The sequence below is a fragment of the Mastigoproctus giganteus genome, chromosome 11 (assembly GCF_048544385.1).
Source record: "Mastigoproctus giganteus isolate SK-2022 chromosome 11, ASM4854438v1, whole genome shotgun sequence".
Classification (NCBI taxonomy): Eukaryota; Metazoa; Arthropoda; class Arachnida; order Uropygi; family Thelyphonidae; genus Mastigoproctus; species Mastigoproctus giganteus.
In genome coordinates, this window is record NC_143585.1 from 77060041 (window position 1) to 77086199 (window position 26159).

General features: G+C 39.5%; 1 protein-coding gene across 2 annotated transcripts in view; it reads left to right on the top strand.

Annotated features, from left to right (window-relative positions):
- The window catches only part of LOC150078149 (IQ motif and SEC7 domain-containing protein 1-like), a 317006-nt gene that overhangs the window by 78809 nt on the left and 212038 nt on the right, over positions 1–26159 (top strand). The window contains exon 1 of one of the 2 annotated variants that reach the window (XM_090384956.1): positions 20198–21564. The exons of the other annotated variant lie outside the window; for it this stretch is intronic. Coding sequence (XP_090241082.1) covers positions 20579–21564 — 986 coding nt within the window. The 5' untranslated portion in view covers positions 20198–20578. Of the gene's footprint in view, positions 1–20197; positions 21565–26159 lie in introns of those variants that run through there. 2 annotated transcript variants of the gene reach the window in all.

Here is a 26159-nt window from a genome sequence, read left to right on the forward strand (position 1 = left end):
ATTCGTCAGATAAGAGAATTCCATCTGCGTTTCGGAGTTGTAACTTTCTACTGGTTATGTTCTTATGCTTCATGAAATTCCAGAATGGTTTGATATCTCTGTGAGTAAGCAGACTATCCTGAACTGACTCTGTATACATGTTGTAGGAGTTTAATATGAGAGTTTTCACTTCTTTGCGGAGTTGGCTGAATATTTCATAGTATTGACTGTCACCTGTTTGCTTATATTTGTTTCTGTAGAATTCTTTGGATTTAATTTTACGTATTAGTTCACTATTATACCAGTGCGGGTAGTTAGAGCGTGCGGTAAGATGATGACGGGATCGAACCCCGGTCTAATAAAGAAGCGTGTGCTACGCACTGCTGCTCCTTCCCACCTGGCTACGGAGGAGCCATTTCTTTACTGGGGCTACTTAGTTTTGTAGAAATACCTTCTGTTTGGTGCCGCGTGAGAGAAATAAAAAAGGCAGAAAACTCTGCCATCTTACAAGACATTGAGATGGCAGGGACTGCGCTGTTATTGGTTTTAGCAGCTATCACCGCGAGAGAATCGCACATACGTAGTCAGGTGTGAAGAAGTCACATCTACGCCATGTCAGTTCCACTTAATTGTGCAGATAAAAGAAAAGTTCACCCGAACCTGTCAACTGGTCAGTCCGCACCCTGGAAGAATTCCATTCACACTCCATCACGCGCGAACATTTTCGCTTTCCAACATCTGACAGTTTACGATGATTCACTTTCTCTCATATACGGAACTTTGTTTTATCAGAACTGAGGAGAAGTGGGGTGTGTGTGTGATGCACGCAGTGATATAAAGAAAGGAGTCTTCCGGAAGAGGAAATTCAAACGGCAAAAAGCGAGAAAATGCAGTCTTAGCTGATGCACATTTTCTGCCCCAAATCACGAAGAACGCAACTCCACCACCGTGTGTGTGTGGTGGAGATTTGTGAGCTTCATGTTGTGTGGAGTTTGAGGTTCATAACTGTGTGATTTACACCTGGATTTCCTCCTTTAGCAGACACCACACGTGCTGATAATTCAGATGTGCCAGTGTGACTCCCCTACACGTCCATTTAATCGTGTTCATTCTTTTAATTAGTCCACCGAGGCAATTTTCGTAGTCCATCAGCGTACTTGTCACTACTAGCGGGGAAGCGGCGCTAGGAAATGACTTCGCTTGTTTTCTGCTCATGCGCCTTAACCACCCATCAGAAGGTGGGCCCTTACAGCTGTCACCACAATGTCCAAACAAGGGAGCCCACCTGGTTTCGCGGAAACTCCCTACAAGGAGTCATTGACTGCAGAAGGTAAATTTCGTGGTCGTCATTGTAGGTGGCAGTGCGGACAGCACTTTTCATCCAAAGAACACACGCCTTTCTATTATCTTTGTAAATAACAGTCGCCTATACAAGGCCTTCACGGACAGTCATCCTCTGATGCGTTGGCAAGGGAGGGTGTAGAGATGCAGTGAAGGCGTCGAAAGGTGAGGTCTTGGCGCTTAATAGTACGCCGCTGTTCGGTGTCGTGGAACCACTGGCAGAAACAAAGGTCACGTAATGAAGATGGTGGGTGTTGATCGGAAGAAACACTCCACGAGAACCGTACTGTTCTTTCATTTGGTTTTGATGGGTTTCCTGTTAGTCATGGCACGCGCAGATGCTGTTGGCTAAAGATTAGTTTTATCCCCGTCTTCCTCTTTCTGTCACTCAGCTTTCCTTTATCCTCTTTCCCCCTTTCGGTATTCTTGTTTTTCTCGCTTTCCCCTTTTTCCCGTCAATTTTTCTCCCTCCCGTATTTTCTCTCTCTCTCTCTCTCTCTCTCTCTCTCTCTCTCTCTCTCCTTTTCTTCTCTCTCTCCTTTTCTTCTCTCTCTCTCTCTCTCTCTCTCTCTCCTTTTCTTCTTTCTCTCTCTCTCTCTCTCTCTCTCTCTCTCTCCTTTTCTTCTTTCTCTCTCTCTCTCTCTCTCCTTTTCTTCTTTCTCTCTCTCTCTCTCTCTCTCTCTCCTTTTCTTCTTTCTCTCTCTCTCTCTCTCCTTTTCTTCTTTCTCTCTCTCTCTCTCTCTCCTTTTCTTCTTTCTCTCTCTCTCTCTCTCTCCTTTTCTTCTTTCTCTCTCTCTCTCTCTCTCTCTCTCTCTCTCCTTTTCTCTTCTTTCTCTCTCTCTCTCTCTCTCTCTCTCTCTCTCTCTCTCTCTCTCTCTCTCTCCTTTTCTTCTTCTCTCTCTCTCTCTCTCCCTTCTTTTTCTTTTCACTCGTTTTCGCTCTTTCTCATTCTTTTATATTTTTTCTCCCTCACCTTCTCTTTTATCCTCCCATATCCACTGGCCTCATAATTAAAGTTAGTGTTTTTCGTGGCAATAATCCGTGCATAATAAATGTGTCGGAAACTTTACTGAAAAATAAAGTTCACTTGTTTCTCAACTGGGGACAAAGGAACATAAAAGCATTTCTCGTTTTAGTAAATTTCTCCTTCTGCCGAATAACGCCCTCCAAAAATCTTAATTTCAATCTACCCTTAAGACTTTTCATTTACGCTTCCATAGAGAACGAAATGGAACAGTTCTATTAAAAACATCGCTACAGATATTGCGCATTCTGTACATCCTCGGAACCTATAACGAATTCCGTTTATTCTTTATACAGTACTTAATGTACTTTAACTGGCATTAATCTAATGCATATGTTCACAAAGTATGGGGAGTCTCCAGTGGGGCACAGTTTTTTTTTTTTTTTTTTAACCAACCTATTAATCCAGATATGAAGTTTCTTTTTTAATTTCTATTATTCGTATTTTGTTTCTCTGAGTTTAAATATTTGAAGTATACAGTATATTAATTTATAAAAGTATGTATATTCATAGCTGAATTATATGTCAAATGCTGTTTATTTTCAATTATTCTGGAATGCGTGGAAGGGGTGTGAAACTGATTTTAAAAAAATTAAGGGCTCAAGGTATGTCTAATGAAATCGTGCAGTATTTATGAGATGTTGTAAGTGTCGCCATCTAGCGTCTATGGTTGACACGAAGTATATTACGAGGTCTTAAAATACTCTTGAACTGGTGTCTAGAATCACAGCTGAAAAGGGAAGTGGTATCGCTTCCCTTCGCACATATTTTACGAAACGTATTTCTTGATCACTAAAAACACGAATTATCTGAATTCAGTATGCACAAAAAAAGTAGATAATTACGGTTAATGTATACATTTTTATAATATATCCACCAGATGGCAGGCGTGAAGTTCCACCTCAGAGGAATTCATTTCTCGAGATTGATATTCTGAGTTCCTTTACGGTAAATCAGTGCTGATTTTATTATAATTACGTTGAATTTCACCGGTTCAAACTTTGATTTTCTTACGCGGAATAATTTTGGTTAAAAAAAAAAAAAAAAAAAAAAAAACGATGTTAGCTGTGGTCATCAAAGAAGCCGGAGATCATCAAATACTACAATTTATAACCTGCATTCAAACGTCATTTGAACCAATAACTTTCAGTTTAATAATAATAGTAATAATAATAATAATAATGGGAACGGTAGGGATGGGGGAAAGTGATCGCATTCAAGACTTCAAGAAAACAACGCATTGCGCTGGTGGCCATAACATCTTTATGATAGTTATTAACGTGTTTTCACAATGTATATGCATAATTAACAGTCTGCAATGCAGGTCACCAAACGGACGGGACTGGTTTCTCTCTGTCCTGTCCGGTTATGGGGTTGATTGCCAATAAAAAGAGGTCAAAATCCCATAAAAGTATTTTCTCGCTAAATGTACTAAGGTGTGTTGTTTTGTACCAGCAAACACGTTTGCCATACAACAGACAGACACGATGGTATGTTCTGCAAGGTCTGCCACTTGTTTTCACGCAACTTTTAGTTTTCAATTTAAGGCGCACGCGCAGTTGTTTCGGACCAAACGCCACGGTCCTCAAATATCGGGGCAAGCAAGACCTTAGGGCAGCGAGGACACACACACACACACACACACACAAAAAAAAAAAAAACACATACACACATAACGCGCATATCTCGACTCGCTTCTGCATTTATCTCTGGTGGCGGTGACCTCTGACCTCCATCTGGTTTCGAGTGATTCTGATGCCCTCTGTGTTCGTTTTGCTTTGGCGTAGTGAGCGAAAAGCAGATTGTATTGCGTCTAAGCAGCAGCAGCAACTAGCGCGAGCCAATTTCTTCTCTGCAGTGGTTGATCGGTTCTGTGTGAAGCTAATCGGCTTTCCACTCCGCAGCAGAAGGTGTCGTGTTCGAGGCACGTACTGCATTCGCGTGGCGTAATACAGCCCTTCAAATCGTTCGTAGCGAACTACCAAATGAGACGAGCCTTGAAGTAGTCCGGGTGTAATAAGAGCTCGGTGCAGCATCCAAGGTTTCCAGTGGCACACAAAAACTATTATCAGGGCGAACTGTTTCTGTACGAGTATTATAAATTTTCTGTTTATGCTCCGGCACGACAACCAAGTCAGTAGAGTTTACAATAAATCGTCAATACAAATATTTATCGTATTTAGTAGTCACGGGCTCGTACCCCGGTCCGCTCAAGGAACGTGTGCTATGCACCCTCGCTCCTGACCACTCGGCTACGTCAGCCTTGTATATTATATACAGTAGGTCACAGAAAAATATAATACCATAGTTTTACCAACGTATTAATAAATCTGCAGATTTTCCTATGTAAATTGCATTCCGAATCCTTCGTAATGACCTTCCAACACCCCACACATTACTCAGGCGAGGTTATGTAATATTCGAGGACGCTTTTCAGGGTTGTGCCTATAATCGATTGTTCTTTGCTTCGTGCTGACCGAGAAAAAAAAAATTTGAATTTTCTCTTTTATCACTCAGTGACATTTAGAATCTTCTTTTCCGACTGACGTCGTTTTCAGTTACGTTGTTTTTAATATTGAGCTCCGCTTCTGCTTTTGCTGCTTCCGCTTCTGCTTCTACTGCTTCTTCTTCATCTGCTTTTGCTGCTGCTGCTGCTTCTTCTTCATCTGCTTTTGCTGCTTCTTCTTCAGTATAGATGGAGTGGTGGTGTGGAAGTCCAAGCGTGCGAGTTTCAAAAAGAAATGTTTACGTGGACTACATGACAAATAGTGTTGTTTGTGCTTCTCTTCCCTTCCCCACTGATTCGTTCTGGAATATGTATATTCTGCTCATGCGTTGTATTTTTCTATGCATTTAGTTCAGAGTACCTTTGTCGGTTATGTAAAGAAACTGAATTAAAATATCTTAGAACCCGGGCACTTTCGTACATGCATTGCGTTTTTAAACATGGAGCAATATTTCTGAGGGTATTCTAAACAGTACGTTGTCCTTAATGCTAATGTGTCATTGTGATGCTCTGTTTTATATTCTGCGTAGAAAAATGTGTCTTCGGTTGCTAAAACGGAGCAGAGGAGAAGAGGCAAAAAAACTTAAACGTTTCTGTTATTGTGCCAAATAAAGCGAGCACAGTCTACTAAAGATATAACCGTTACATAGCTTACTTCACTCGTGGGCACCCGTGTGACTGTTTTACAAATTTCCCTAAAGAACTTCCTTGTTCGAAACTGGCAAAGCCCACGTGTTTTTTCGCGAGCTAGTTTTCACAAATTGTTGTTTTTGTTCTCCGGTTTCACTGATCCCTGTCCTTCCCACGATCACTTTGGCTTCCTCCTACCCTATAACTGCCCTATAACGTTTATTGCAAATATCCTTAAAGACAAAACATTTTTTGAATGGCGTAGTGCGATGTGTTTTGTTAAGCCTAATTACGAAAAAGGCCTTCGTTGCTTCTGTTGAATGGGCAACCGAGTCAATCCCACGGTTTGTTATTAAAGCGCTCGACTAATTATGTCAGATTTCGCTGTATGTGGACACGCGCTGGGTGGGTGTGCCCCCGGGGAGAGACCTTGAGCTCAATGACACCACAGCCAAAACGGCATTCATTTTACCGATTTAAAACGCCTACAAACACAACTGCGCGTCAACCTCAGCAGGTACCAGCGCTAAAAGTGGCAAAAAGTAAAAAAGAGGACTAAAATCTTAAATAAGGCATGCACCTCTAGGGACCTTGGGCGTTTTTTCTCGCCCCTCTGACATGCAATAAAAATGTTTTCTGTGGTAAAATCGCATTTCCACGCGAACGAGTTATCTGCAGTCGTAATGTGAAATCTGTCCTGGGAGGGAAAGGATTTTTACTTGGAAGAGTGCACTTAAACGTTGTACGGCGTGGTAATAGATATCCCCGTTCAAATAGTCGGGAGCGACTCGTGACGTATTATTTGGCGCAAAATGAGAAGAGAGAATTCATGAAACACAAAATTGCCACTTCCGGTTACAGATATTGTTTCCGATAAGCGGATATCCCATTCAGCGAAGCACCAGCACGCATCTCCCCCTACCAACCTTCCCCACTCCGTCGTATTATTTCTGCCATGAGCACAAATTGAAAAGAAGAAATCGCGAGGCATGAACTTCCACTTGGATATCGACTCGTGCTGGATAGATAACCAAGAACTTTCTCCTCTGCGAAGCAAAAGACCAATTTGTCCTTTAAATAGATCGATTTATTTTAGCTCTTCATTGTGTCTGCTTTTGCTTTTTTTTTCCGTCAGGGCGAAACTGATTAAGTTAATGGAAAAGGTTTGATCATTTTCTATAAGAAATAGGCTTTAATCTGGAGCTACACACTCTTGCAAATTTCTTTCCGAACACGTACTCATGCGGAAAAATGTTTTATTTTTCTTAGCCTGCTAATACACTGATTGGTTTTGCTAGTAAAGTAATTAATCGAATTAATTAAACTACACTGGAATCTCTGATTTTTAATCTGAAACAAATAAACCTACCTCTAGAATTAACAGATGCAAGGCTCATCACTTCTTAGCTAATCTTAGCCTCTCAGTTCGCTTTTCAGAATTTGTATAGTTAAGGGGAAAGGTGTATAAAGGGACTCGGACCCTTCCCTATCCCCCTGCTACTATTTACCTTACTAAGAAATTAATTTAAAATTACTGTATAGTGTTTTCAAAGTCCGCCAAGCCCATACAGACCTTCAGTTACACTTGGGGGAACAACATGACTTTGGTTGGCAAGTAGACTGTTGTATAAGGTCACAATGTGTTGTGAGATGTTGGAAGTGCCCATCATTTCGGCGACGCGGTGAAGCAAGTCCTAGGGAATGTCTGAAATTAACGCGGTGTTCTTTACTTCCTTCTTGTTGTGCATGCGCCAGCTGCTGTGTGAGAACGATTTTTGAACTGTGCCACGTAGACTTTTATTACTTAATAAAACTGATTGGATTTTAATACCTTGTTTCAAATTGACAGTGCAGTTATTATTTGCATTTATCTGATTACGTTAATTTTTCTTAGTGAGTGAAGATCTTACGTTTGAAGAATAGTCGAAATAAGAGAATTTTCCTGCAGCTGTGTTCACTTGCCGATATAACTGCAGTGGGGAGGTTTTCACACAAAAACGGTCTTATCGTTTGTACTGTTTGTGATTTCATTGTCGAGCTCAGTTTAGCTGGGACATAGCCAGAAGATGCTTGTGTGTTCTTTAGATGCAAAAGAGTGTGAAGATATTAACCGAAATTTCAGGGTTTCATGAGCGAGTTTGAATGCTTCAAGAAACGGGTTGATGCTCTCGAAGGAATTAAAATAGAAGGTTCATCAGGCACTCAACAGTCCAATTCATTGGCAGAACCTGCGGGAAACCACCGATGGCGCTTAATCCTAAATACTATGCCAGGACCTGTGCTCGCACATCAGGCATGACAGTGTAATCACCAAAGATGGCACTAGTCCCACACGAAGTCATTACTGTTGGTGATTATTGGCAGGAAAATGGAATTATGTTGTGCAAAAAGGAGAGCTGTAATAAGACCAGGTGTAGCTTCCAGGGGAAAAGTTAATTATATGGAACATTTATCTTCAAAGGCACAAAAGATGATGATATTGTTATACACTTTCGTACTAATGATGAACGTTTACTTAGCTGGCTCACGGAAATTTTAGGAAAAGACCACGAATTAGAATTAAATTTTAAAATCTCTGTAATGTTGTCCAGATATGAAAGAAGAGCGTACACGGCAAGAGCCCTCAATAGAGCCCTGGATAGATTTTGTAAAGCTAATGAGATAGAATATTTTCAGCGTGGCCCCTACTTGTTAATAGGGGAACTCTTTATGCAGAGATGGGACACACTTAAATAGAACGAATGCAAGAATATTTGCAGATGCTGCCGAGGCGGTGTTAGGTGGATCAGAACACAATCTAGTTTTATTGGGAATATACACATTAACAGTTCAATGACAGTTGCAAACAGAGGAAAAATATAGATTCTTGCAATGCTTCTTTTGGGGAATTCCGCAATCTGGAAAGCAAGAGTTGGAGGATTACAAGGCCTACTGGGGTATGTAGACATTGTAGGGATATCGGAGACATGGAGTCGCTCAGACATAATGGATTGTGTTATTAGCCTAATGAATGTGATAAGTACAACGAACTACTGTATAGAGAAAGTGGGCCAGTAAAGCAGAATGTTTTATAAGGGGAGATTTTAACTTCCTAGATAATAACTGGAAATTGTAGGTTGGTCGCTCACACTCTTATCAAAACTTTTGTGGACGTATTAGATGACTGTTTTCTACAGCAGCATGTTAGAGGCCACCAGAGGGAGTAATACTCTTTATCCGATTATTAACAGTAATTATTCGTGCATTAAGATTCTGCAGATAAAAGAACCACTAGGTGGCAGTGACTATGCGAGTCGTATACTAATGATAAAGCATAACTATTGATGTGAAATTTAAGGATGTAACTACTGTTGCGAGTAAAGAGGGGTGATTTTCCTTTTGCAAAAATCATTACAGTGCTGTTAGACACTAAATCTAAATTTTCAGTGAGATCAACTGATGTTAACAAATGTCAAGTGCTGGAGTTTTTAGGGAAGTAAGCTTGCTACTGCAAAAGCTGCTAAGTTTTTGTATACCGACCAAGAGGTTGTTCAAGGTTTAGACCTCAGTAAGTATCAGATGAAACGATGAGACTAGTTGCATAGGAGAAAAATGCACGGGATGATTATGAATTATGAGGGGACAAAGAAACCTACGGTAACTATAAAATAATCTGCAATCAGTCACCAAGGAGGTAAGGCAAGCTAAGGCACATGAAAAGTCCTTTGTTAAGAATGCAAAGAATTCTTTGCTGTATTAACGCTAGCAGGAAAGGGAAGAATCACATTGGTCCACTAGACCAGTGTTTCTCAAAGGGTGTGCCGCGTCACATTAGTGTGCCGCAAAATTTTCCAAGTGTGCCGCGAAATTTAGAAATTTCTTCTTCTATGACTACGTAGGTGTGCCGCGAAATTTTTCTTCTTTGGAAAATGTGCCGCGAGAGTAAAAAGATTGAGAAACACTGCACTAGACATCAATGGTATAACTGTTGATGATCTGTTCACGTTGCCGACAAACAAATATTTTACGTTTACTATTCACAAGTGAATAGCAATGGAAACAGCAGAAGTGCACACCGAGATGTTGTGATAACTGAGAAGAAAGTGGAAGAGCGAAGAATGGAAAAGGGTATAGGCAGGCTGCTAGGACAACTCATGGGGTTTTGTCAATGATATACAGGAATTTTGCTATCAATTGGAGACTAACCATTCCTTATACAACGGGTAATTATTCCGTTGTAATATGCAATGGTTAGGCAGCATCTTCAGCTTACGTACAAGTCCGGATGCTCATTTTGGAGAGGATGCAGATAGATCTGTTGGAACAGGTGCACTGAATAATAACAACATCAGTTAGAGATAGAAAAGGGTACTCTTTTTCAAAAGACTTAATTCTGAAAATTTCAGTATCTAGAAACTAGATCTTTCGAAATGTTTATGGCATTAAATTGAATGAGTAAGTGTAACGCTGATGGCATCCTTACTCCATCTCGGACAACACATATATGGGAACATAAGTTTAGATTGAGGAACGATGGTTGCAGGATAAATGTGCGAAAAATTGGTTGCCAGCGTAGTAATTGATTGTTGGGGCAACTTCTATCTGGAAATGGACAGTTTGAATAAATTTAAGGTAGGATTAGACTAATTATTAAAGGAATGTGCAGAAGAGGAGAGTAATGTTTTGTTTGTTTGTTTTTATTGATGTTGTATAAGATGGTTTTCTTCCATTATTTTTACATTGCTGATACTAATTGAATGTGGATTGTTCACAAATGCTCGCTACTTAAGACCCCCCCCCCCCCCCGCTCACTGGGAAAGAACCCAGAAATAAGGTTGTGATTATTGGTAGCCCGAGTATCTTAAAGATGACATGGTCTTCAGGCAGATTGCACTGTGTTATTTAAATATCCTTCCCAATATTCTACGTCATTTATGTAGGCTCCAAACTTCCGGATATCGCCTGGTGCCGATGTTTCGGTAAAGAAAACAGGACCAATGGTCCATCGACGCAATACAGCGCACCATATGCAGTCTTTCATAGAGTTCAATGGATTGTCGTATATTGTGACTGTTCAGACATACATTTTGGTGGAAGTACGCTTCTTCTATGAAGAACGTGCGTGCGCTCTAAGATTTTAATTTTCGCTGCCTTATATTGCCGGAACCGTTTACAATATGCAATGCAATTGTTTTTATTGAATGCTTTTGCATGCGCACGACGTGTGTTGCCATCTGTCGTTAACCATTCTATCCACACGTCAAGCAAATAATGTTGTTCCCGCAAGTGTAACCGGAGATACCTGCAATTATGCGAGTTGGGAGAGTTTATAACATCGTGTAATTAGTTATAATTAGATTATATAATAATTTAAAATAAGTAGTTGAAATTAGATTGTGATGATTAAATGGATTGGGGGACCTAAATAGGTCTCTTCCCCCCCCCCCCCTTTAAGATTCGTTCCAGGGGAGGAGGAACATTCTTAAACAGGTTTGTTAGTAGAAGGCGTCCTACGCGACGCAACAAGGAAGTTTCTTATCATTTTGGAAAATTTTTCAAATCTAACGGTTTCATCTTTGATGCTGTTTGATGTTGCTTAGAATAAACCCACATAAGTGGTGTAAGGATTAGCAGCTCATCATGACACACTTAGATTAAACTGGCAGACATTCCTAAATGTGTCTTTTACCTGCTGCATTCTACTTTTGGTCCACTCACACTTCCCTAATTCGGGTCATACACGCTTGATCTATACTACAGTTCTGTCCATTTCTAAAATGCGCTGTTGGCGAACAAAAAGCGCTGATCCGATCTTATTTTGCCAACAAAGAAGAAAATGAAAGTTAATCTCACATTATTTTTCTGTCTTTTAATAGGAGCTGCAAATACTTAACCCACCAACCTCGCTGCGTACTTAGATATGTGACCGGACATCCAAAACACATTTACAGACTGCGTTTATTCAAGAAGCTTTCCAAATGGTGGCCCTTTTACTGCATGGCCTCGCGCCGCCAGAGGAAAGTTGTCTCATTTGGCGTCTTTTCTACTGCTCCGTCATCCCATAAAAGCGGAATAGACGGGCAGATCATCGCAGTAAGCCTCAGCGGGTTCCTTTTATAATAACGTCCAGCTGATGTGTCTTGCGGAACAGATCCCTTTCATGGGCGTTGTCGGTAGCCAACCATGAATAGATGCTGCTAAGAAACAAGAGGGAAAAGTCCCAGAAGCCTTTTCTGACTATGTGTAAATAATAACCTAAAGAATTGAATAGCTTTTGCATTTTAAAACGAGGTTACTTTTCCTTAAGGCTGTGGGTGGGTAGTCCCACTAAATACCTTTTTGAATGGAAGTTGAATCTTAGCTGCAGTCTGGCGAAATGCATTTTCATTATTACGTCTTAGTAGTGGATTATTGAATTGGTTAAAAGTAGTTACCGGTTATCTATCGGGATAGTATACTACTATCCCGATGCGCGAAATTATGCTTCGTTATGCAACCGGGAACTTTAAATTTTCATCTCCTAAGCGTTCACTGGGTATTTTCATTCTACTCGTGATTAAACCACGCCCATCGATATTGGAATGCAATTAATTATGCACCGAGTAACATCTGTCTGTCTTTCCATTGTTGTCGAGGGTAAATCACCACATTGTTAACCAAAAATTACTGACTTACTCAGTTGTTAAATTGCGTACGCATACTGATGACGTCAGCAACAATTGTTTAGCACACTTCATTGTTATTTTATTGAGCCTGCGTATAAATAAGTTTTTCCACATGCAACATTCAAGAGATGGGGAAAACCATTTTTGCTATTAGTTATGATTGGTTGAACGTGTAAATTTTTTTTTTTTTTTTCTCTTCTCTTTTAAATAAATTTTGTCATTGTCAACACAGTATATTCGAACCATAACTTTTCTTCTTTTTTTTAATATGCAATTAACTGCCATTATCTATCGGAATGTTTGTGCTTCTTTTGCGTAATTGGCAAATAAATGTAAAATTTATTTTAATTCTGACACTGACTTTTTAAGATAATTCACACTCTTTTCATAGTCAAACAAAGTCTACAAATGAGGGCAAACAAACAAAGTTCTGTTTAGTAAATGAAAGAGTGTAAAAACCACCTTTTTATGCTTTCAACAACCAATTACAAGAACCTATCAAGAATTTTACCATCTTCTCTCACGAGAGAACTTAATTAAAAGACAGCCGCGATTATTTCATTCAGGTTTTTCTTTCTTTATGAGCAAACACGGCTTTCTCAAACTTTATGCGCTCGCGAATTACTTTAATTGCCCACACAGACTGAAAAATATTCATTTCAGTTTGTTCTGCTTCAATAGTCTCCACTTGGAAGATTCTTCCAGAACATTGAACTCGCTGAAGAAGTCATTATTTGCAATTAACGTCGAATCTCCTTTTTACAGCCGGTTTACTTTTCAGACCTCTTAACTTTAGTGATTTCCAACTATGTGTTTATTTACAAACGCTCAAACCCACAGGAAAGATCCCTAAAGCCAGAAAGAACATGTTGATAATGCAGAGAAACTGTCCGAGAACATTAGCGGTATGGAACAGAGCTCTGTCATGTTGGAATAAAGAGGTAACTATCGAAGTGTTTAGAAATCAACTGTTCCTTTTAAATATAATCCGGATCTGTTCCTGTTAATTTTCCACACTTCCCTAAGACATTAGTGGCTTAATGTCCCTTTGATTAGTGCAGGAACTTTACGGTTTCACCTAGTACTGAGTTAGCGGAACTCAAGAGAACTATGTAGGATTGTTCATCCCGTAGATTAAGCGTCTTTCTAAATAGGCAAAAAACACACACGCACATCTTAAGCTAAAGGCATTCTATGAATGCCTTTAGCTTAAGAAGGAAGACAATTCCCATGCATTTTCATTTAAATCTTTTGAAGTTCATAATGTTTTGTGGGTACGTTTCTTAACGCATTTGCATGTTGCTTAATTACCAGCATTGTGTGATAGTTTTCCCTAACCATTGCTATAATACGACCTAATTACGTTCACGTGAAAACACGAGCGAACTTTCTCAGCTTAGTCACAAACTTTAAATCCTACAAAAAGCAAAAAAGAAAATCTGGGTTGCCCGTATCAGTTGCTTAACTATTCCGGTGCATGGCGGGTTTAATTGTCAAAGTAGGTGAAATTTACAAACAGCGAGCGTTATTGAGGTCTGAGGTGTGTTACTTGTGAATCACATGCGCGGGGACAACCCTTAACCTTGTATTAAATGCAGATCAGAATTATTGCAATAACTGTTCTGGGTCGTTCTACACAACGCTGGTTACAATGTCAGTGCATCTGGACATTTTAATACTGTATTGTGTTTTATTAATTAATGAAATGGTTGGTGTACAAGAAACATTTTCTGGGCTGTCGGGTCGGCTACGTTCCATCTCTCAGCTGATCGTTTTAAATCTACCCTGTCTTCTCGAAAATATGTGCACATCCTCCGATTGCATGAACCAGATAGACCAAGATAGGGATAGTCGATCCCTGATGAATGTGGTTAGATCATTTCCGAAGATCATCCCCCGAATTCTGCAGTCGAAAGTCCCAGATGGACTGTGTGGACGATGCATTTTTTTTCTCTTTTTTTTTTTTTTTTTTTTTTGGAACCTCATATCTAGGAGAGAGACCAAATAGTTTCATAAATATCAGACAAAATAAAGCATTAAATTCATGTAATCGTACTGAATACAAAACGCATATACTTTTTTTTTATTATTATTTATTTCTTTTTTTTAAGCAGTTCCTTAATCTACCTCTCAATTTTTCTCTCTGACACTGTCGGCGCTGGAAACCTTCAATAATACTTCGTATAGTGAGTTCTAGAACGAAAATTGACATTGGCATGGCCATCCAACAGTCATAATCTGATTTGCTGAGAACACGTTTGGGATCAACTGATGCTCTATATCGGGGCGGAACAATACCGACATCATGAGAAGATTGAACCAAAGGCAGAACCAATACCAGCATCGTGAGACTTTTGAGAAGATACTATTTTCTTTGTGTTATAGGAAATTTAAGCTTGACCAATAATGCACCGTAGACCGGAATCAGAGTTGAAAACGAGTCGCGTAATCCATTCAAAGTCTTAAACACATCAGTCACATCACCTTGCAGGTGTCCAGCCTCCAGACGTTGCAATAACCCCTGGATTGTAGCCGTGAAGGGTACTGTGTACGGCATGTGCGTTTTGTATGCAATAAAGAGTTCTTCTTCAATTTGCAGAACCTTTGTTCCCCCTCACCAGTGTAGATGCCCTTCTCTGTACCCGTTCCAACAGGTCCATATTCTTCCTAAAATGAGGATTCCTAGACCTGTATGTCGTACTCATCCTAAGTTGTTGATATCAGACATTCAATTCGCTTGCTTAATCCAAAGGTGCAGGGACTTGAGTTTGAAACTTAGTACATTCGCCCTGTGGATCAGGGCTCGGATTGGAACCTGAATCATTCTCAAAAATGATGCACTATTAAGAAGGTGGTGTTGATACTCCTTGGGAAGTTCCCAAGGTTATAGCAGTAACAGCGATTTCTATTAAGTTGGCTGTAAAGACGATTCTGTGGTTGAGACTATGAGATTTTTGTGATGCTTTGGCAATATTCGACTTAATATGCAAATATAACACTTTTTCTTTTTAATCGGGATTTTATACGAAGTGCATAATCAGCTAGATTGATGAAGGTCTTATTGGTACATTCACCAAGAGTTTTGGAAGTAGAGTTTCAATTATTTTTGGAATTGAAGAAACTTTCTATCCTTGTGTTTTCCCTGCCTTGGGAAGGATTTAGAATTTTCAGCATTCCAAATTCTGGTGATGAATGCTTACTAATACCCCTCTTCGTGATGTATACACTATCAAAGACCTGGTGATGTAGGCAAAGAGACTGGTGACAAATGTTGAACAATTTAATACTTTAGTGTAAAGCCAATTTTTACAACCTGTCTGTGCTGTTTTATATCTTGTAATGTGTTATCTGTAAACTGAAGATTGTTTCAGCTTTTCCCGTATTCAGTGGTTATATCGAATATATGTAGATATGCAGTACATCTGTACATTTAGAGACGGACCTGTCTCTAAATGAAATATGAAAATACATTTGATAAAATGTTTAATTTATATTTTATTGCAAAATGTAATTTGACATGAAATTAACTTTTTTCACCAAAACGTGTAAATTAACTAGCAGCATCTAAATTGTCTATTTATTTATTTACACTAGCCCTTTTAATTAAAGAGCTGGTGTAAATATTTCTTTATTGTGATTAATAAAGATTAATCACAAATAAACTGCGCAGCCACTTCATAGTTTTAACAGGCTTCGTGTCACCGTTCATCGCGTTCTTTACATTTGATCGGGTCCTCAGATGGCCGAGGACTAATTCTTCAACTTATCTTTCCTTCTTTTTTTTCACTTTCCAGTCTCCTTTTCCTTCTTCCAAAACCTTCACAGGAAAACCGGTGGAAACAGTCATGTTTTTTTTTTTTTTATTATTATTATTATTACAAATTCTAATCACTTAAACGAGCTTAATGTTAGAAATACCCCAGTAATTTGCGATTATGAGTAATACATAGATTAGTGAAAAACACTAATTATAAGCAAATTTGTATCAATATATTTTTCATTAAAATCCGAAAAACCCAAATAATTGGGACAAAATAAATTCATCAAATTGTACCAATTGGAAATGTTTGATTGTTGCTGAATATTAGTGAACAAGACCATTTGATTTAAGATTGGGAATATTGATTTTGTTCGCTATCATTAGGCTTAATAAACCGGATTGGAAATGATACAGTTCTTGGGTTCATTTGGTTGAGATCCATTTCATTACCTTCTTTGGGATCTAAGATAATAGAAAATCCCGGGGTAAAATCATAAAATTTTCTGTTTCTACCAGAGGATAGCTACATACGGTCAGAGGAATTTACAAGACAGAACACAAGAACATCACCTTTTTTAGCAGTCACTTGACTCGAACCACGGCCAATTCAAACGATGATGAACGCGGTGTTGTAGACTACAGGTCTGTCAAAAGTCATTCCAGAAATCTGGTGGGCGTGGCGGATCACTGAAGAATTAGCAAAGGATCAAACCCAGAAATGACCCTCCTTCCTCATGCAGCAAGAACACACATCGAAGTGCTTCTGAAATTGATGCCCTCTCCACCTATACTGATTGCGAATCAACTTCGTAATAATTACTGAACAAAACAAGTCGCACTTTCGTGACTTGGTTAGACGTCACTCAACAGCTAGCCTAAAACTTTTTTCTCCGAGCGATCTAAGTGCTTTAACAATTGAATTATGAGGCCACTTGAAGAAAGGATTTCAGTATGTTGCCGTGCCCCTGCGCAAGCAGTTCTTTGAGTTGTCTGTACTGATTCAATGAACGGGTCTTTGGGAGGCAAATTTGACCAGGTCACCCATTGTTTCTTTCCCCCTTTGCCGTAGGATATTATCGAGCTGATTCTGAGAAACAGCACGCGCCTGTCCGGGTCACGTCTCTTTGCTCCCTAGGCAGTCTCTTTCCCCGGGCTAGGGATGATGATGCGAACAATTTCGCTGCCACGAGCTTTAAACAAAACACATCGGGGCTACCATGGCCATTGCAGATACGGACGGGTTGCTGTAGCATCATGAAAATGAAGAGCAGTAGCCGGGAATGGTTTTTGTCTGTGCGTAATCCTTATATGGTGCATTAAAATAAATTTCGATTTAAAAAAATTACTTCATTATTGTCGTAATCTTTCGGCGATCTAATTATAGTAAGTGAAGATTAAGGTATCTGTCTTGTCTTCGTTAGAGTGATACTTCTTATCACAGCAGGTTTCAAAATCGCGAAATCAGCTGGTTTCACCTTTACTGGTGTCAAGGCAGCGTTACATCCTGAAAGCGACTTTCTTTGCACCAGGAAAAAGACTTCGCGGCGCTACCTGTACCAGTACGTGCTGTGGTTCGTTGTAAAGAAGGCTCGCTCTACTAGTTTTTATTGCGAAAGAAATCATTACTCCACACCAGGCATCGTGGCATAAAGTACAAATGAACCCCACGAATATAAAATAAAATAGTTTTAACGCGTGTGTGTACATGAAATTCTATTAAACATAATCTTTTTTTAAAAATACGAAGTTTAAAGTTTATTACTTTAAACTTCTTTAACTACTTTAAATTTATGAAAATAGTAAAGTTTCATTATTAAGGTTTAAGCTGAATACTTAACTATTCAGTTTTAGTAATAAAGTAGTGAATTATATATCAGCTCCTAATACCATCAAGGTATTGGGAGCTGATATATACAAGACCCACCCACCGATGAAGATAGCCCCGAAACGGCCGTCTGGGTAGGATATTCACTGAGAATTAGTAACAATAGTCTTTGGGTATACACACGATGCATTTGCACTAACTTACGTGGTTTAAACTAAATTTAAAATGCCACAATACAAGTTATGGTAAAAGTCTGTCTAAACAGATATTCAGACCTCACGTACGTTAAGAATCCTTCATTCCCTCTTTTAAGAAAACCAAGCTGCCAGGAAATTTTATTTTCCTTTTTTTCTTTCTTCTTACCATCTCCTTAATATGATGAAGACACTGGAGTTACGAAGCTTCCAAATCCCTCGTTAATTTCAATATTGTTAATGGACTTTTGCCATACTAAATAGGCAGTTAATACCCCTTAGCCATCTCTTTTGGTACCATTTATATTCAAATTAAAAAATTGTCACGTACTTGACCACGATACTTGGTACATCATGGTGTAATTAAAGATTTTGAATCGACCCTGGTTCTAGTTCACGTGACTGCTAAATACCGTTAATGATTGCATTTCATTGTCAAAATGATTGTAAACTCCTCTGACATGATTTGGTCATAATAAATACCCTGAAACAAGGTCCAGAGAGAAACCTTGGTGGTCCACGTTGGGTGAAAATGTATTTGAGATTTCCCCATTGCTTATCCATCAGATATTAACAACGGATCGTGCATCTTTTGTGGTAGCGTACTCGACCTAGAAATGCGTGTAAGTGTCCGCGTACGTTAGCTCTGGAAAAGTATATCTGGATAACAAAAACATCAAACGTGTCACACGAGTATTGCGAAACAAATCAGGAGATGCCTCGCGCTTGCACTACAAATAAAAAGCCGTTTCCCACAAAGAAGTAAATTACTTGGGCGTAATTTCTGTATGACTTTCGTAGATTGAAGATTATTCGTCCTGAATTTGTACGGGATTGCTCATTATCATAAATTTTTGAAGAATTAGCTAGTAAAATCCTCCGGAGAGTCTGAGGGATCTATATTTAGGCGAGCTTTATCTCTGGCGATACCGTTAAATGTTTTTAAGAGAATTTCACAAAGACTCGATCTTGATTTGAAACCTTGACTTCAGTTGATTTTTAAGCACCTTCGAGGCTTGTCTAATTAAGTTTTCTTGTTTCTTACGCTCCTAAAGCAATAGGCTCCCAGTTTTTATATTTAATATATAAAAATAAGTTTTTAATTAACTCTCAGGCAGCGTTAATTTAACACGCAGTTAATTTGCCGAGTTTAAAAATCTAGTTCCTCCCTTGACAACATGAGCAACTTCTGTCTTTCATTCTTTTATTTTTTTTATTCCCTCTCCCCCCAATAAACAATAAACTTTACTTGACTTCTTTTTTATTTTTGCGTTTCGTTTTTTAGGCAGGATAAGTTAAACATAGCATTTGCTTGCCATAATAATTATAAATTAGATTTACAAGTAGAGCCCGATTTTTACTTTAAGATTAATTGTTTATAAGATCGATCCGAGCAGCCATTTTCTTTTTTTTATACCCACTTAAAAGAAAACCGGAAAAAGAGGGGAGAAAATAAATTTAAAAAACTGTACCTGTACACGAATCTTTTTTTTTTTTTTTTTCTTTTTTTCAGCGCAAATTCCTATCAGGCGAACAAGCTTGCTCTCGATACCGTTAGATTATCTCATTGAACATGCGCACAAGAGATGAGGCTGTAACGTCCATTCTAATAGCTGTTCTCCTTAAGAAGTAAACAGAAGTTAATGAATATCTATCATAACATAATGGATGTTTATTAAAAATGTTAATGGCCAAAGCGTCGCTTGTTATTGGGTTTCATCGAGTCTGCATTGAATATTCAAACTAATCAATATCTCAGTGGTTCTGTGGACGCAACAACCAAGTGGAGAGAGAGAGAGAGAGAGAGAGAGAGAGAGACTTCATGGCTAAGATTGACCATGTGTACCTGACTATTGTCCATAATGACGTCACTTCCCTTTCAACGAACCTCATTTCCGATCGAAATGAAATCTAAAATGGTGGAGTACGAAAAGTGCAGTTTAATTAGCACCAGCTTAGTACGAGGAATCCAAAACACAGACTGCGTGCATTTTAGCCAATTTGGCATCTGGCCATGTTCCTCGAAGTAGAACACTTTCGTGCCCGGAACAGTGTTGTATATCTCTCTCTCTCTCTCTCTCTCTCTCTCTCTCTCTCTCTCTCAACACAAACAATGATATCAGCAAATAATACGATATATGTCTACTGACGAAACGATGACGTAGCCGCCATACAGGTGGAGTTTCCCAACAAGGCGTGACCTTAAGTGTAGCTGTCGAATAAGTCTACCCTTATCTCAGTGCCGGACTACTGCGAGAAAGCAGGATCTTTTGCTTCAAGACACCTGGTGAGATCAGCAACTGTTTTTTCCCCGTGGAACGAGCCGCATGACCTCCTCTCTCCTGCAGAACTCGTGTGTAATATTTGTTTATTTAATTAGCATCTACCCGCTGCTGTCGTGGTCGTTTTCGAGGCTCGCTCACGATTACTGCGAATCTTATTAAGGTTAGAGAAGCTGCGATTTCCTTTTTTAATTGTCAATGTGCGCGTCTCTCTCGTTAGATACTGTTGTGCACCTCATATTTCATCTCCTACTGGTTTAACTGTTACCTTGGGCTTCGATTAAGTGTTGCGGTGCCTTTAGTAGCGATGACAGTAAGACAAGAAGGTAAACGTGAGATGTGCATCGTACTTTCTCTTCAGTTGTGCGCGTTAGACGATATTTTTTAAGGAGCATGGATGCAGCTCCCTTCACGCATCACACTGACTCAATATGGAAGGAAAAACGTAGAAGCAGCGCACCCTATCGGAACACCGAAGAAGTCGCTAATGGCTACACGTGTTCATCTGGAGCAGATGACTTTCTATCGGATGACGGTACCGGAAGTGCGCCCGTCGTGAATATGGATCCCCCGAGTGACAAATATAGCCTGGTGATCGTACTTCCCTCCACTACCCCTGGTCCTGATTACGAAGAAATTACTTCCACCTTGAATTTCGACTCTGATCAAGAATTCGAAGACGAAGAATTGACAGATGACCATTATGACTTAATCTTCCGCAATGTTGGAGTTCAGACAGAGGTCAGTCGCTGTCGGCCTCTGAGTCCCAGTCCTGATTACGATGTGAACGAGATTGTAATCGATATTCCTGGTGGGATACTGAATTCCAGCGATTATTTTTCTGATCCTTTTGCGGCTTATCGTAAACCGGAATTAGTTCCTTTGGATAACAGATCTGGACCTGTAAAGAAAGTGACTTTCTCCAATGACGATGCTGTCGAGGACGCTTCATCCGTTGCGAGTTGCGAAAGCGACGCGCACTCTAGATCGTCCTGGAGAGATTTGTTGATGGACCATTCCGATCGATCAACACCAGACATTTGTTACCGGAAAGAATGGTTGAACACTCCCAAGATGAACTACGAAGGATTTGGAAATCAGACGGATGCCAGTTATTTACCACATGACGGCCGAAAATGTACGGGCGGATTATCAGAAAGGCTTTCGCGGTCAATGGAAAGGTTGCAGAAACTGTTAAGCCCGAGGTCAAAACTATCGAGCGATAAGAACTATCAATGGCGAACATCTTCGCTGGATAGACGTGGCTCTGCACCATGTGCGACCTCTGATATGGATTTCGACGTTCCGTCACGCCTTTCACATTCGGGACGGCTGATGTCCGACATATCCGGCTCTTCTGAGATGCGTAGTGAAATTAGGTAATGCTTATTTTGTTTCTCAGTTAAATTAAATTGCTTTGTATGGTTCGTTATTGGTAGAAAATGAGCTTAAATGTGTTGCTTAATGTGTTCTCAGATTCGAAATTCTAAGGAGCATCAGAGAGGGCTCAGTGACTCTTTCCCCTCCCACAAAAAAATCAAACAAACTATATGATAGCGAAAACGCAGGGATGAAAACTGATTCCACCTCTTTTTGCTGATCCTGCGCTCCAGTGAAAACTCTGTTGCTATCTGCGCAATATTTAGAAAGCATTTCGAAGAAAGCCATTTTGCCTTCTCCTACGTTCTCTTCCTACTTACATTCGCGGATAATAACATCGCCCTGCCATCAGTTCCTGCTAGCCCTGTTACTTTCCGCTACGGTGAGTACGAAAAGGATTGTCGCATACCACGTGATGCACTATGGGAACGGGGGGAAGGGATGGAGGGAAACGCGCACAACCCTATCCTGTCTTGCTCAGCTTTTTGTCGCTCCTTCCCTCACGTCCCCCAACTCGGATCAAGTAATAACTTAAGGATTTATGACTCTGTCTCCCGAATGTTATATTATGTACAAAGCTGTTTCGAAGGGATTAGTTTCTTGAAGAGAGTTTCATCACTTCGCTTCGTATATTTCAGTTTGCGCGTGCAGGCGATAGTAGTGGATAAAATATGAGGGCGTTTCCTCTCTCCTCCCCCAGCCATCCTCCCTAGAAAGCAGATGTTTACGATTTAAGCACTCTACTTTTATACTTTGCTTAATGTAAATATAGTGCAGACCCTTTCACGTTGGAAGCGCGTGATAATGAAAGGGGTCGTTAAATTCTGTCAAGATGCTGTCGTAGAACGAGCAGTATAAATTTGGAGCATCCTAAGTGTTTTGGTTCAACGGAATCGCATATAAAATTAGAAATTCTAAGACAACTCGTTTCCCCGATAGATGTCGCTGTTCAAACGAGTGCGAACGTCGCTTCAATCTGGGAGTTATATAAGTTATCGATGGATTAATCCGCACACGGGTGCCTGCAGATCTGTCTGCCCTCGTTTTAGGAGGAAGTCTGGCAATCATATTATTGTTTTCTCCTCTTAAAACAAGTTCAGCGCTGCCACTTGTCTGACAGACCAACGCAAATCAAATTAGGTTACGTGGCCAGATGCAGACTTGCATCCAGCAGCCACCTCGTTTACCTTGGGCCAGACCCACAAACCTGGCCCTCTCTATTTCTATATATGTAGATGTTCACACTTTATGGATTAACTGGTTTCTTCCCACACTTGTTGGAAAATTAATTAATGCGTGATTTTCTTCTCTCGGGGTCTCCATCCTCCGATAGTGACCTGTCCCTGCCGTCTTATTGCAAGAGGGCGCTGCGAGATATTGCCACTAGGAATTACAGTTAGTTTTACTTTCCTTATCGCCTTATTCTCAACAACGACTTCCGATCAAGCCACCATTTAATAATTATCATAAAATAGGATGATCTCATCAACGTCCTTCTTTCCTCTTCTTGAAGCTGTCTTTTCTGCCATAATGGAATCACACGTTCTCTCTCTATTCAACCACGAATTAAGAGGTGGGTCGGAAGACAGTTGCCTCACTTTTCTTCTCCAATAAGGACGTTTTACGTCGTTGCAGGATATCCACAAAGCAGATCATGTGATGTTTCAATTCGTGCTCCCACACGACGGTTCTATTCGCACCGTGACGTGATCATCATTACTTCAGAGGAATAAAAAGTACCGTTTTTTTTTTTTTTTTTTTTTTTTTTTTTTGTGGCAAAATATCCACGGCCTTCTAGAAAACAGTATTCGTCTATTTCATCGCCAAGATTTATTTTTATTATTAAACTAATTTTTATTAACCATTTTGGTGTTTCGCCACCGAAAAGAAAGAAGAGTATTATAAAAGAATAACAAAATATCCCATGAAATCAATATCTGTTATTGCGTGGCATGTACAGATTAATTCATAAATTAAACATATATAGGCAGAGCGACAGGAACTATTATTAGAGTTAAAAGTAAGTTTGTGTACAGTTTTATTCGGTTAACATTTACGCATTTTATATACAAATTTTATACGCAGCTGTTAACGCTCAAAATTAATCTTTTCCTATCCATTTACAGAGACAAGAACATACAAATCTAGGTTTATAACATTAGTTATTCTTCTATGGAACCGACAGTTCAAACTATATGTTATTCTTGAAGCACGAGGGAAAGAGCGCAATTTATTTTCTGATCCTATAGGCTGGCTTGCCAATAAGTATTTTCAAGGTATTCCCTAGAAACATGTTCCTTAAACCTAAGTGGTTTATAAATATCATTATTTGGAGGAGGTGCCACTTTGATGGGTCTTTCCCTCTGTTTCCCTCCCCTCTAGATAATGCCTTTAACAGAGGAAGAATCTATTCTACCAGACAAGTTTTTTAAGATTGGAAGTATTCTTGGTAAATATCAGATATCTCCAGGACGTCATGTTTGTTTGTCTACAAGATGGATCTCAAGATGGTTAATGAATTACTGGCTCTGCAGTTCGTCCATCGCTAGGAATTTGTTCTGGTAGCATGTAGGTGCTGAGAACTGTATCTCAGAGGAATATAGTGGTATGGGTGTAACACATCGCTCCATACGCTGGCTTCTAGTTCTGGCAACCTGTTCGCCCTTGGCAGATGTTCCGTTCATGATGCTTTGGATATCATTCCTCGTAAAATATGAGCTTTCTCTCACCCGCCTCCTGCAGGGCAGACTATGTGGTTAAGTTGTAGCCCTGTCATCTCTAGGTTGTCTGATTTCTGTTGCTACTCTTTGGTTTATTATCGCTGTGCGTCACAGTTCTTCGAAGTCCCAAAGAGCTTAAAGTAATCAGCGCATTAGCTGAAATTAGGATACTTTTTTTTCTTTTTTTTTTTCAAGATTTCCAAAATCACAGTACATGATAATACCCCACCTTAAGGTGCACCTTTCCAGACATGGATCCACGGTAGATTATTATCTGTCTCAGTTAAAGTAGCTTTTCGAGTATATGTACTGGGAAATCAGGTATTTTGCCGTATTCTTTTCAAAAATAAATTAAAATAAGAGCTGGAATTGATACATTACTAAATACTGATTTTGATATCAAAGAAAATAATTTTCAATTAGGATTTGGCAGTCAGTTAGGACCTGCTGAACCAAGGAGTATCGAGGAGATTTGAAGTTGGATCTCTGCTGTAGACCTGCATGGAAGTGACAAGGTGGTGGGAAAAGCAGCCCTCAGTTGCTGCTGGGTATATCCACTTTACAAAGAATTTCATGAGGGAACAGCCAGTGGAAATTGGGACGAAAATCTTTAGATAGTTTCGACTGTCTAATTTTAGATGTATGTTTTAAATAGTAGCTTCGCTATAGTTACGGGATGGTAGCAGTTTAAGATTCGCATTTTATGGACTGGTATAGATAATCACTGGTATGTGATTAGTTGATATCAACCTAAAATTCTAATTCTTAATAAGACGATTATTACAGTGCTAGAGGAAATAAAGAGGGGGGATACTAATTAAACTTATTTCAGCTGTTTTTTCGAGGACTGATCGGGATTAACAATAACATTATTATTATTACAAAACGAAAGACGGTTCTAACTACAATTAGAATAATAGCATTTATTTTCCATTCGAGAAAGTGCACCCATATTGCATCGAAATATTTTATCCGGTTCTCCCCCCTTATTTTGAGAATTGAACACGTTGGTATTCATTCAAAACCTAGCAAGCATACCAATTGAACTGTTTGTCCTCCACTCGATCTATCGCGGCGTCCTCTTGCATTCTGTTATGCAATTTAATAATTTTTGCGTGACCAGAATTAACTTATTATTATTACACAAAATAGAGCGTCAATGAAATCATTTTTGAAGAGACAGAAAATGATAAAAGTCGTAGTAGCCTTAGTAACGGTTTGTTTATGAGGTTTTTGTTTACGTATACTGTTATTTTTTGACGACACATCCACGTAAACGCTTGTTTGTGACAATTCTTTGCTTTATAATCAGTGAAAAATATTCGTCGATAAAATAAGACGTTAGTGAAACAGCAAATTATTCTTATTCCACTCGCATCCCTACTTCAGCGTACCGGTAAGCTGCATTTCATTCCTACCTTCCATCGCATCTCTGTTCTACTCCTAATTATCGCTTTCTTTACGAAACCCAAGAGAAATTCAAATGGACCACCGGCGAGCCCTGTTTACAAGTCACCTTACTCGCTAGGCCTAATGAAAAGTCAACAGAAGATTTCATTAGCGTGTCCAGTGCTGCCCTCTAGGGACTAGCTAAGCCGGATATATTTATTAGCTTAGCTTTAGCTGTAGTAGCGATAAGATATCTGTTACGGAAGTCAGAGAACTCTCATTACGCTGTATTAGATTTCTTTTTTCTTTTTTTTTTTTTTTATCTTGCCTATCGCATCAGGGGTTTCGCTAATTAAATTTTGTACGAATCTTTCGAAATGCAAACCTCGCTCGATCAGATCGCTACAAATTATCCAACTAAATTACTGCCGTCTGCCTTGAATTCAGAATAACATTTAATGGGATGACGACTCATTCCATCGTGT